This window comes from Olea europaea, chromosome 2 (genome assembly GCF_002742605.1).
Source record: "Olea europaea var. sylvestris chromosome 2, O_europaea_v1, whole genome shotgun sequence".
Taxonomy (NCBI): domain Eukaryota; kingdom Viridiplantae; phylum Streptophyta; class Magnoliopsida; order Lamiales; family Oleaceae; genus Olea; species Olea europaea.
Window position 1 is genome coordinate 14,322,232 of NC_036238.1, and position 13,755 is coordinate 14,335,986.

Consider the following 13,755-nt stretch of genomic DNA (forward strand, 5'->3'; position numbering starts at 1 on the left):
TAGAAGAACAAACCAGCAATAAGATTGTATACTCCAGCAATTTCGGAATGCAATGGGAAACGACTTTCTTTATGATAGTTTCTTACAAGAATCAGAAATTCCGCTATCACTTCCCACCATAAAAGTTAAGACTAAAGAATCACCCGATTGACGATGACATGTTTGAAGAAGAGGCGGTGCCCTCTAATCTAAGTGTAGCACTCTACCTACTAATTGACTTTGAGAGGCTCAATCGTAAAAGTCCTAATTGAGAAATTGAACTCGTGGTATAGTGATGGTGTCAAATCCTGACAGTTCCATTTATTAAATACCCAAAATTTCAGGTCCGATTCAATTCCCCTTAGAATCGAACCAAACCAAATTGAATCATACCCACCCCTAGTATTACGTTTTTTCATTAAAAAAAGTCTAAAAAAATTGTGGGGCTCGTGACCTGTATGCCTCACCCTAATTCCGCCTACGGATGTGTCAGCTTCGATGATGTTAGGTGAGATTTTGACGAAGAATGAATAAGAAGAACAACATTTTCCCTAAACGAATAAGTCAATGAAAGCATAAAAAAACAAGCAAAACACTTTAAATCTGATAGCCCCTTGGCATTAGCAGGAAAACCCTACATAAACAAAAATGTAAAACCTTTTCTAGTCTCTCAAGGATGACTTATACTTATCATTAATCCGTGAAAGAATTATTTAGACTTCTAAAAGTTGGTATAAATAGCTCGTAAATAGGATCTAAATCGACACTTCAAAATTATCAAACAACTTATTCAAATTGCAAGAGATTTCACTTCATCTAATTTCCAGAAATCTGCTTCATACTTGTACCACCTCATCAGCCCTCCGTCATTCCTCGTGCGCTGGCACGTCAGGCACGAGTCACTCATGCATGTTAAAAATTTGTGCAGCTTCCTAGTTTTATGAAGAATTGATTTGTCAATCTCCTTAAGAACTCTTCGAGGTAAAGGTGGAGGGCGTTCGATAAGTATGCAGTGAGATATGTTTAGTACTTCCAACTCTTTCAACTCATCCAAGATAATGTTAAGGGTCTCCTTATATATCATAAAGCACCGAATGCTTAAGACTTTTAAGTTCGGGAGGAATGCAGCGAGTATCGATGCAAAGTAAATGTCACACGGTCCCATGATCTTCAGTTCGGCAAATTTCTTGCAATTTTTGGCAATTTCCTCGATTAGATATGAAGTGTTTCATATGCTAGGCATCGTCAATCACTTGAGGTCTTCCCACATGCGAATAGCTTTACTGTTGATTGGGCTACCTCCCTATTCTTGGTTGGCCCAACTTGAGAAATATTGGGCCTGGCCCGGTTGAATCCTTTTATGGGAAATGAAAGGCGTTGTTTTGTAAACGCATTTTTCCTTTTACAATCGCAAGATCTGTGGACCATACACCTGGCATCTTTGTGACCGTTGGATTGTTGATTTTTGGTGGATTGTTAAAAGGCATCGTGCCTCTTCATTTTCACTCTAATCTCTGAGTGAATGGTTCTAGGGTTTTCTTCGTCTTCTCTCTGAGGTTTTTCTGAACTTGTCATGTTCTTATAATTTCTGAAAGCAATCTCTAATCTGAGTGATGTTAGGGTTATATATGATATATGATCTGTGAGATTGTAGAAACTGAGTGGTATGTTAAGAGAGGCGATAGAAATCTGATATTGAAGAAACGACAGTTTCTTCATATATTCTTGTATCGATTCTTTGTGATTCTTAGTGGATTTGAGCCTAATCTACTTTTGTAGATGCTCAATGGGTGAGTAGGCCTTCGGCTGAACATCCAGGCCCTTAAGGGCAAAAAATACTTGTGTTCTTTACGATTCTGTAAATTTTTATGATTTTGCTGTAATCGTTTTTTAGAAAAGATTAATCCTGAGACCAACAAGTGGTATCAGAGCAGTTTACGAAGGGTTAGGTTTTTCTTTTAAATTTTTTAAAAACCCTAGATCTTAGTTTTTTGGTTAAATCTTAAATCGAGTACATTTTGTGAAAATCTTTTACAAGATCTGCCTTCGGTTTAATTTTCTAATGGATATTTTCAACTGCGAACTTTTTGATATTTTTCTGATGATTACTTTGTTTTCTTGTTGTTTCTGAGGCTTTTGAATTTTTTGAGTAATGTTCCAATAAAGATTCGTACTGAGTAACAGTGAGTCAACTCAACTCATTCCGATTCCTGTTGATATCCTGTGACTCACTACTGAGTCACACTAAGTTGCTGTAACTCGTTGGCTTTTTGTGTGATAACTTGGTTTATTCAACCGGTTCTGGTATTCTCTTAATTACCCCCTTCATTCTGTAATATTTTTTAATCTTTTTGATCCTTTTTTTTAGTTACTCAGTTAACTGTTTTTAGATAATATACTATAAAAGGTTGGTCATTAAGGTAATTGATCTTCTGCTACCTTCCTTTGTCCAAGGTCTCCTGCGAGGACCTGGGAATCTGAGGGGGTAGTGGGTTGAATAGGTCATCACTCCTTAGACCCCTTTCGAGTATCTTTACATACTATTGTTGAATAACTGCATATTCCTAATATAAGATTCCCATATTGAAATCTTTAGTGCTTATTTTCACTGTCTATACACATAATATCCTGTGTGGTATATATAAATATATGTAAACTTGAATCCGTGGATTTTCTGTGATTATCACTACTGTACAAAAATTTGAAGTAGAAATTTGGAGAGGGATTGGAGATTTTAGTTTATGGCGCCAGAAAATAAGGGCTCTGTTATTACAACAGAGGTGTGCTGGGGCTATTAATGGGGTATGGCCTGCTGAGATGAGTGCCTATAGGAGACAGGAGTTAGATGAGATTGCCTGGAGTTCAATTTTCTTATATCTGTCTGATGGGGTAATAAGAAAAGTTGGGGAAACAAATAGTACTAAAGCCTTATGGACCAAACTTGAATCTCTGTACTTGACTAAATCTATGCCCAACAAATGTTATCTCCTTAGGCAATTCTATAACTTTAGGTTTGATCCCTCCTTAAGCCTAGAAGATAATTTTGATAAATTCACTAGATTGATTCAAGAACTGACTGACTGTGAAGAGGAATTGTCTGAAGATCAACAAGTTGTTGCTCTATTAAATGCATTAGGTGATAAATACAGAGACCTGAGAAATGCTTTAGAGTATGGGAGAATTGATCTTACTGTTGATATTGTGATATCAGCTCTAAGAAATAAAGAACTTGAACTTAAAACAGAATCTAAAGATTTTAAGTTTGGGGAAGGCTTGAATATAAGAGAGAAAGTAAATCAGAACAAAAAGAATAATCAATGTAACTTTAATTCACACAAGAAGGGAAAGCCTCAATTTCCTAAATTCAGAAATCAAAACAGAAATCAATCAAAACCTAAGTTCCCAGCCAGAAAATGTTATTACTGTGGTAAGATAGGACATTTCATAAAGGACTATTTTAAGAAAATATCAGACATGAAAGGTAAGCCAAATTTAGATGGGTCTGCAGCTGTTGTCTGCAATAATGAACCTGATATACATGGAGCTGTATTTGTTACAACAACCAAAAGAAACCAAAATGAATGGGTTCTTGACTCTGGGTGTTCTTTCCACATGTCCCATTAAAGAATGGTTCACTGATTATACTGACCTGAATAGTGGGGGTCAAGTTCAGATGGGAAATGATATGACCTGTCAAATAAGGGGTATTGGAAACCTTAAGTTGTTACTGGAGAACAACTATATTCTTGAATTGTATCAGATCAGATATGTACCTGATCTTCAAAGAAACTTAATTTCTTTGGGGCAATTGGATGATGAATATGAAATTAGGACTCATAAAAGACAAACTGTAATTAGCCTTAACTGCATAGAAATAATCTCTACTCTTAAATCAAATGGAATCTTTACATTGCAAGCTAAACCATTAGTTGGAAATAGCTCTGCAATTGTAAAATCACATGACAATAAGACCCTGATTTGGCACAAGAGACTAGGCCATATAAGTGAAAAGGGATTAACAATTTTAAACAAATTAAAATGTTTTGGAAAGGATAGTATTGAAAAACTAGAATTTTGTGAAGACTGTGTTATTGGAAAACAAAATAAACTGCCTTTTAAAATCGGAATTCACAAATCAAATTCTATACTAGAGTATTTACATGCTAACCTATGGGGTCTAGCATCTGTAAACACTTTAAGTGGATTTAGATTTTATTTACTAATTGTAGATGATTTTTCAAGAAAAATTTGGACTTTTTTTTAAAACATAAATTAGATACTTTCCAAAATTTTAAATAGTGGAAGCTGATGATTGAAAATCAAACAAACAAAAGGGTAAAAGCACTTAGAACAGATAATGGTCTTGAATTTTGTAATTTTGAATTTGATCTTCTTTGTAAAGAATCTGGAATCTCGAGGCACAGAACAGTAACACACACTCCTCAGCAAAATGGTATTGCTAAAAGGATGAATAGAACCTTATTGGAAAAGGTTAGGTGTATGTTGCTTAGTTCTGATCTTCCAAAGATCTTTTGGGGAGAGGCCTTAAAAACTGCCACTTATCTGATAAATAGAATACCTTCAAGTGCTATTAATTTTCAAATCCCTAAACACTTATGGTCTGGAAATTCTCCTGATTACCTGAAATTAAGGGTCTTTGGCTGTGCTGCTTACTCTCATCAAAATGTAGGCAAACTAGAACCTAGATCTCAAAAATGTATTTTTCTAGGTTATGGGGAAGAAACAAAGGGTTATAGATTATGGGAGAGAGAAAAAGGTGGATTCAGGGTCATCATCAGTAGAAATGTGATTTTTGATGAAAGCAAGTTCCCTTGTAAGATTCTCCCAACACGAAATATAGATATGACCCTTCCTGTTAAAGAAACTGTCCTGAATGGTCCAAAAGGTAACTCTAATGAACCTGATAATTCGATTGAGGTGGAGCCTATTCAATCTGAAATAGATCAACCTCAAGATGAGTCTGATGCTGAAAATCAATCTCAGAATACTGCCCTTGAAAATTATCAGTTGACTAGAGACAGAACTAGAAGAAATAGGTTCCCTTCTACAAGAATTAATACAGATGAATTTGTAACATTCTACACTGAACTTGATTATGTTAATTCTAAACCAACAACCTTTGAAGAAGCTAAAAATTGTAAGGAATCCAAACTCTGGCTGAAGGCCATGCAAGAGGAAATGGACTCTTTAACTAAAAATAATACATGGATTCTTGTCAATAGACCCAAAAATCAGAAGGTTGTTGATTGCAAAGGAGTTTATAAAATTAAAGAAGGTGAACCTAATCCTGGGGGCATTAGATATAAAGCCAGACTTGTGGCAAAAGGCTTTACACAAAGAGAGGGTATTGACTATAATGAAATTTTTGCACCTGCTGCTAAATACACCTCTATCAGAATCTTACTTGCCTTAAGAGCCCAATTCAACTGGGAGTTAGACCAGCTTGATGTTAAGACAGCTTTCCTAAGTGGTGACCTTGAAGAAACAATTTATATGAACCAACCAAAAGGTTTTGAACTGAAGACAAAATTTGAACAGGTTTGTTTATTAAAGAAATCTCTATATGGTTTGAAACAGACACCAAGACAATGGTATAAGAAATTTTACTCTTATGTTCAAAATTTGGGATTTCTTAAGAGTAATTTTGACTCCTGTTTCTTCTTCAAAGGTTCAGGTGGACCTGATTCTCTCTATCTATTATTATATGTTGATGATATGCTTATTGCCTGCCATGATAAATCTGAAATTATTTCTGTTAAAGAAAAACTTAAATCTGAATTTGAAATGAAAGATTTAGGACAAGCAAAGAGAATTTTAGGCATGGAAATAAATAGGGATAGAAAGAATTGTGTTCTGTATGTAAATCAAAATACTTATGTGAATAAGATACTTGAGAAGTTTGCTATGACTGAGTGTAAGCCTGTATCTTTACCCATTGCAAATCACTTCAAACTTTCTAGTGAACAGTCACCTAAAACTGAAGAAGAATATGACAGAATGAGTAAGATACCCTATGCAAATGTTGTTGGCTCTATTATGTACCTTATGATATGTACAAGACCTGACCTAGCCCATGGTATAAGCATACTAAGTAGATTTATGGCAAATCCAGGTGAAACACATTGGTTAGCAATCAAATGGATGTTAAGATATCTAAAGGGCTCAATTGAACTATGATTAAAATTCCAAAGATGTAATGAAGGCATTATCCTAAAAGGATATACAGATTCTGATTTTGCAGGAGATTTAGATAAAAGAAGATCAACCTCCTCCTATGTGTTTACTCTTTGTGATGGTTGTGTTAGTTGGAAGTCCCAACTACAAAAACTTGTAGCTTTATCTTCCACTGAAGCTAAATATATTGCAGCATGTGATGCCGTTAAAGAAGGTCTGTGGTTAAGGGGGTTATTAAATGAAATTGGTTTCATGAATGAAACAGTTAGAATCTGTACTGATAACTAGAGTGCAATTCATTTGAGTAAAAATCCTGTATATCATGATAGGACTAAGCATGTTGATATTAAATTTCATTTTGTTAGAAATATGGTCGAAAAGGGATTAATTAACTTGGTTAAAATCCCAACTGAATTTAATCCTTCTGATATTGGTACTAAGGTTTTACCTCTAAACAAGTTCAAAAATTGTCTGAAAATTCTGAACATACTTTGAAGGTAATGAATTCAATTTGATATTTGAATTTTATTGGTTAGTTTTGGAAAAATCAACTGACTATTTTCGTTTTCTTTTTACAGGTTTTATAGAGCAAATGAAACAAAATTAGTCTAAGTTTGAATCCACAAAGGAATACAAAGAATAGATCAGCAAGGTGGAGATTATTGATTGGGCTGCCTCCCTATTCTTAGTTGGCCCAACTTGAGAAATATTGGGCCTGGCCGGGTTGAATCCTTTTATGGGAAATGAAAGGCGTTGTTTTGTAAACGCATTTTTTCCTTTTACAATCGCAAGATCTGTGGACCATACACCTGGCATCTTTGTGATCGTTGGATTGTTGATTTTTGGTGGATTGTTAAAAGGCATCGTGCCTCTTCATTTTCACTCTGATCTCTGAGTGAATGGTTCTAGGGTTTTCTTCGTATTCTCTCTGAGGGTTTTCTGAACTTGTCATGTTCTTATAATTTCTGAAAGCAATCTCTAATCTGAGTGATGTTAGGGTTATATATGATATATGATCTGTGAGATTGTAGAAATTGAGTGGTATGTTAAGAGAGGCGATAGAAATCTGATATTGAAGAAACGACAGTTTCTTCATACATTCTTATATCGATTCTTTGTGATTCTTAGTGGATTCGAGCCTAATCTACTTTTATAGATGCTCAACGGGTGAGTAGGCCTTTGGCTGAACATCCGGGCCCTTAGGGGCGAAAAATACTTGTGTTCTTTACGATTCTGTAAATTTTTATGATTTTGCTGTAATCGTTTTTTAGAAAAGATTAATCCTGAGACCAACATTTACATATTCCAATATTCGTTATTCTGTTCCATGCAGGCATGACTAGATGCTTCAGACGTGGGCACCTGCAAATCGAGGTATTATATCATCTTCCATTGAAACTATTGAATTAGAATCCCTATCACCTTGCATCAATGCCCATGTGCAAATGTGAACCCATTAACAATAACACATTCTCTACCATAAGAACTAATGAAATATTGCATCTTTCAGTAGAAACAATGATGTAAACCAAACAAAATAAACAAAAATAAATAAATTTTACCGTCAAACCCAGATTATATGACAATAAAGATTATTTTTTTGGGTTATTGAAATTTATTTTTGTCGGAAGTATATTATTATATAGAAAAAGAGACTTATCACGAGTAGTTGGAGACTTGCAATTGTTCCAAGACTTCCTCAGTACATAAAATATATAGGGTGATGCTACGTTTTTACACTCCCTCATATAGAGGGGAGCCTACACAAAATAAATTATGCATGGGCCCCCTCCCTGTTAGAGGGTGTAAACCCGTGTGTACACCTTGAGGTGTACACGGAGCATTATTCAAATATAAAAGCCCAACTGTAACAATTGCAGATAGGGGAAAAAAAAAGGAACTCCAATTGAGTTCACGTTTTACTTTGCTAAAGCAACTTTTTTTTTAATCCCTTTCTCTTTCTCAAAGCACTAATGAATAAATGCAAAGTTACATGCACATCATGTGATGATCGCCCAGGACAGGCACTCCAGAACGAGTCACACTCGAAAGAACCAGGGCCAGTCGACTCTCCAATCATCAGACCGAATCGGTCACCATCATTCTTATTCATTTTTGTCCAATTTCTCAATAAAAAAGTATGAAATTAGAAATATACCATCATATTTAAATAAAATATAAAAGAAAAATAAAGAATTAATTGTAACCTATTCCAATTCTTTACAAAAATTGCAAACAAGTCCCCAAATAAATTATTAAAGGATAATTAGCACATAATATTCCTACCTTTCACTATTATTGTGAAAAACGTCCCCAACTTATATTTTTTTGGATTTTTATAATAATATTGAAAAAATTTGGGACTATAGTTGCAATTAGTTCTTTCTTTTTCTATTTTTAATAGAAGTGTTTACTCGTCATTTTACAGCTTTTAATTCAGAAAATTTGAATGGACTAAAAAGTGCGAGCATAGTTTTGAAAAGTTGAATCGGAGATTGATGAAAGCGCCGATGCTAACTATACTAGAAGAGATAAAAGGTTTTGTAATCTATAGTGATAATTCTAAGTATGGCCTGGAATGTATCTTGATGTAGTAAGGCAAAGTGATCGCCTATGCGTCTAGGTAATTAAAACCGTATGAGCAGAATCACCCTACTCACAACTTAGAGCTTGTTGCAATAGTTCATGCTCTAAAAATTTGGAGACATATCTTCTTCACAAGGGGAAGTGTGGCATTTACATAGACGATACACTCAGAAAGAATTGAACATGAGACAAATGAGATGGCTTGAATTAGTGAAGGACTATGACTGCGAAATCCATTATCGCCCAGACAAGGCATAGGCAGTAGCAAATGCCTTAAGCAAGAAGACGACAGGTCAAATGGCAATGTTGACAACACAAAAGCCTTTATGGAAGGAGTTCGAGAGATTAAGTCTTGAGATTTTCACAGCTCTGCTTAATGCTATGGCTCGAATGGCAGCACTATTGGTCCGACCAACACTTCGTTGCAGAATTAAGAGTCGACTAGTCCTTAGAGTTTATTGAGTTTGAGATAAAGGCAAGAAAATGGAAGGGATTCACATAGTTGACGATAAGGCATTGTAACATCAAGGACGGTTATGTGTACCAGACTTCGAGTCTTGAAAAAGAAAATATTGGAGGAGGCTCACTTTGCTCCATATTCAATGCATCCAAAAAGTACCAAAATGTACCGAGATCTAAAAGTAGTGTTTTAGTAAAGAAAAATGAAGAAGAACATAGCCATGTACGTTGGACATTGTTGTAGGTTTATCAAAATTAGTAAAAGGTCAGCAGGCCATTTAGGTTATTGTTGTCTGAATAACCAAGTCTACTCATTTTTTACTAGTCTGCATGACATTTTCTATAGACTAATTTACACAGTTGTATGTCAAAGAAGTGGTGAAGTTGCACAGTGTACCAATTTCAATTGTATCTAACAGAGAACTAAGGTTTACATCGAACTTTTAGAAGAGTTTATTTGGCTATGGGAATGACATTGAACTTTAGTATAGCTTTCCACTCTCAAATAGATGGTCAATTTGAGCGGACAATTCAAACATTAGAGGATATGCTTAATTCGATCGTATGTTTTAGAGTTTAGTGGACATTGGGAAAAGCATCTACCTTTAATTGAGTTTACTTATAATAACAATTATCACACCTCTATCAACATGGCACCCTATGAAGCATTGTATGAGAGAAAATACAGATCACTCATTGGGACGAGGTTGGAGAACGTAAGATTTTGGGTCCAGATATTATTAAACAGACCATATAGCTATTGAGAAGATTCATACAGTATTAAAATGGCTCAAGACAGATAGAAAATCTATGTAAGTAAGAGGACAAAAGGCTTGAAATTTCTCGAAGGTGACAAGGTATTCCCCAAAGTGACGTCTATGAAGGGATTATTATGTTTCGGTAAGAAGAAAAAGTTGCAACCAAGATTCATTGGCCCGTTGGAAGTGTAGCATATCTTGGCTTTACCCTTCTCAACTCCCAGCAGTACATAGTGTATTTCACATATCAATGGTCAGGAAGTATGTCCTTGATTCGAACCATGTACTGAATCATCAGTCAATTGAGTTACAATGCGACTTGAGTTATGAAGAAGTACCGGTTGAAATTATCAAATCAAAAATTTCAAGAACTTAGAAACAAGGAAATTCCTTTAGTAAAAGTGTGATGACATAATCACTTAGTTGAAGACGCTACTTGGGAGCGAGAAGTGGAAATGCGAGACAAATACTCACAAACTCTTCGAGAAATTTCAAGTTAAATTTCGAAGATGAAATTTATTTTAAGGGCATAGATTGTAACGTCCCAAATTTTTACTATTAGTTTTTAGATTTAATTTTAGGACTTAAAAGCGCTATTATTAAAATTTGATGACCTTATCAGTTATTAAGTAATAATTTGAAGACCAAGTAGAATGTTATTTTGGAAGTTAGATGGAATCATGCATAAAACATATGTAAATATGCCAATTGATCTTTGATTAAATATGATTTATTGACCACATGCATTCATTTCAAGTCAATATAATTAATTAGACCACGTAAATAAAGAAAATCGATTTGACAACATGCATTATTTACGTCAAGTTATAAGCTAAATGAATTGATTTGACCACATGATTAAAGGTATTGATATGACCATTTTCATGGCAATACACCATTTATATATTGGCCATGTCTAACATCTAGGTATTTCATTTCACTTTTCTACACATGGTGTCAAGGACCGCAGCTTTACTTAGCCCCTTGACACTCTCATAGCCGCAATTTACCCAACTTCTGAGTTGTAAATTTCTTTTCATTGTAATAGTTATTTCAATTGTAAAATAGCTCTAATATTAGTAAACTTTTAGTATGATTTCTCGTATTTTAAACATCTACTCCTATCACTTAGGTTTTTGTTCCGAATGCTATTATAGAGGGTATTAGTCATTCAAAAATCTTTCAAACTCACCGGTGTCCGTCCCCTGCACTAGCATTTATAATTTTCTGCTTTCATCAATTGTAATATTCAGTTCTCATCAATCAATGTTTAATTTACTTTCAATGTATTCAAATTCTCTATTGTAAGCTTTCTACAAAATTGTAATCAAATTTTCTTTCGTCCCGACGCGATCGAGAAAAGGCGGAAGGTAGTCTAGCTGAGCAGACTACTGCCGCACGGTGTCTCTTTCTGTGTCAAGAAGAAAGGCACCTCGTAAAAGTTGGTATCAAAACTGTGGCTCATGACCCTCGATAAGAAAGTTATGGATTCAATTACATCCCACACCACTAAAGTGGTAGAGCCTCAAAAGAAGAGTACTACTAAACAGCGCGTAGATGCGCTTGATGAGATAACTACTATATTGTGCTATGCCTTGGACGGTCTCGAGGAAAAGTCGAGATGGTAGAATCCGAGATTCGTGGATTAGACATCCAACTGGATGAAAGCCAAAGGGCTTGCGCAGCAATTACTGAAGTACTGTAATCATTCCTGATTTGTAGGATGAAATGGAATAGTTGAGAGCTTAATTGCGGGTACTCCAATGTGTGATGGGCAATGAGCAAGCTCCTGTACTTGAGTATGCTCCTAGACTCAGAATTCTTGAGCCGTGTACCTACAGAGGGGCACGTGATGCAAAAGAAGTCGAAAACTTCTTGTTTGACATGGAACAGTACTTTCTCGCAGCTTCTATCGAAGATGAAGCCAGAAAGGTAACCAAAGCTACCATGTATCTGGGTGGAGATGCAAAACTATGGTGGTGAACCAAATATGCTGACATTCAGGCCAACAGGGTTCGAATATATTCTTGGGATCTCTTCAAGGAAGCGATGAGATTGCAGTTTTTCCCAGAAAATGTCGAGTATCAGGCTCTACTGGCACTTCGAGACCTGAAACACACAAGCTCTATCAGAGAGTATGTGAAATCCTTTTCAGGGCATATGCTGAATATTCGAGATATGTCGACAAGGATAAGCTCTTCACCTTTATGGAAGGGTTGAAACCGTGGATACGCACAGAACTTCAAAGACAGAAAGTTACTGATTTGAACACGGCCATGGAAGCCGACGAATGCTTGAGCGACTACCAAATGGAATCTAGAAAAGATCGACCTTCGGGGAGTAATCAAGTAATTGGATGTGGTAACAGACCTTACAGACCCAGCTCGAACCCAAATGGGGGAGAGCGTTACTCTCAGAATAAAGAAGGAGCCTATCAAAGCACTCATGACTTCCAGGGAAACTATCATAATAGCTGTTAAGGAAATTTTAACGGCAACAACAGTAATAACTGGAACAAAGGAAAAACAATGGAGGGCTGAATTGATGCCACTCCTAAATTGAAGTGTTTTTTATGTGAAGGACCTCATCGGGTGTGGGAGTGTCCTCAAAAGCGGAAGGAAAAATCATATTGTCAGTTAGCAAGTGGCGGGTCAAGTTCAAAGCAAAAGGCCCCGCAAGCTAATGGTCATAGTTAGACCGACTCTGAAAAAGATGAGGACGTAGTTGGGGCATTTTCACATCGGTGCAACACACAGTCGCATCGGGTTGCTGAAAAGGATGATGTCCCACCGAAAGAGGCAAAGATGGAAGAAGCGAAGGCTCGAATTTGTAGGGCCAAAGGCTTAATGTACATTGATGTAAAAATCAACGGGAAGCCAATCAGGGCTATGGTGGATACTAGTGCTACCCACAACTACGTTGCAGGTATCGAAGTAGGGCGGCTCGGACTTGTTCTGGAAAAGGGTAGTGGAAAAGTCAAAGTAGGTCCTTTCGAGGGAAGGATAAATTTATCTGCAGTTCAGATGGATGATTTTAAGCTTATTATGGGATTGGAATTTCTTCGGAATAATAAGACAGCTGTGTTGCCATATTCTGATTCGTTAATGATGATGGGTAATAAGCTGTGTGTCATCCCTACACAGGTTGGGAGGATGGGTGAGAAGAGTATCTCAGTCATGCAATTTCGTAAGGGTTTTAAGAGAAATGAACCTTCTTTTTTGTGCACTCTTCGATTAGAGGAGATCGAAGAGGCGACCCGTTAAAAGGCTCATTCAGGAATTTGAGGACATCATGCCGGACGAATTACCAAAGAAATTACCACCAAGAAGGATGATTGATCATGAGATTGAACTTATTCCAAGTGCCAAACATCCCGCCAGGGCACCATATCGTATGTCTTAGCCTGAGCTTGAAGAATTTAGGAAGCAATTGGGAGAAATGTTGGAGAGTGGAATTATTGTGCCTGCGAAGTCGCCATATGGAGCTCCTGTATTGTTTCAGAAAAAGGCCAATGGTTCTCTTAAAATGTGCTGTGACTATCGAGCCTTGAACAAGATTACTGTAAAGAATAGTTATCCTATCCCACTGGTTGTGAATTGCTTCGATCGATTGAACCGGGCAAAGTATTACACAAAAATTGATCTCAGGTCTAGATACTAGCAAGTTCGGATCAAGGAGGGAGACGAAGCAAAGGCTACGGTGGTAACCAGATATGGAGCTTTTGAATTTAAAGTGATGCCTTTTGGTTTGACAAACGCTCCAGCAACATTTTGTACTA

At 36.2% G+C, this 13,755-nt stretch overlaps 1 protein-coding gene across 1 annotated transcript; it reads right to left on the reverse strand.

The window, feature by feature from the left end:
- Positions 1-769: 769 nt before the first annotated feature.
- On the reverse strand, positions 770-8,287 carry LOC111372756 (F-box/LRR-repeat protein At3g48880-like). Its single transcript, XM_022995154.1, is given in 5 exon segments — positions 770-1,257; positions 7,469-7,536; positions 7,597-7,677; positions 7,831-7,934; positions 8,168-8,287. Coding segments are annotated over 5 exon segments (861 nt in total).
- Between the last annotated feature and the right edge of the window lie 5,468 nt (positions 8,288-13,755).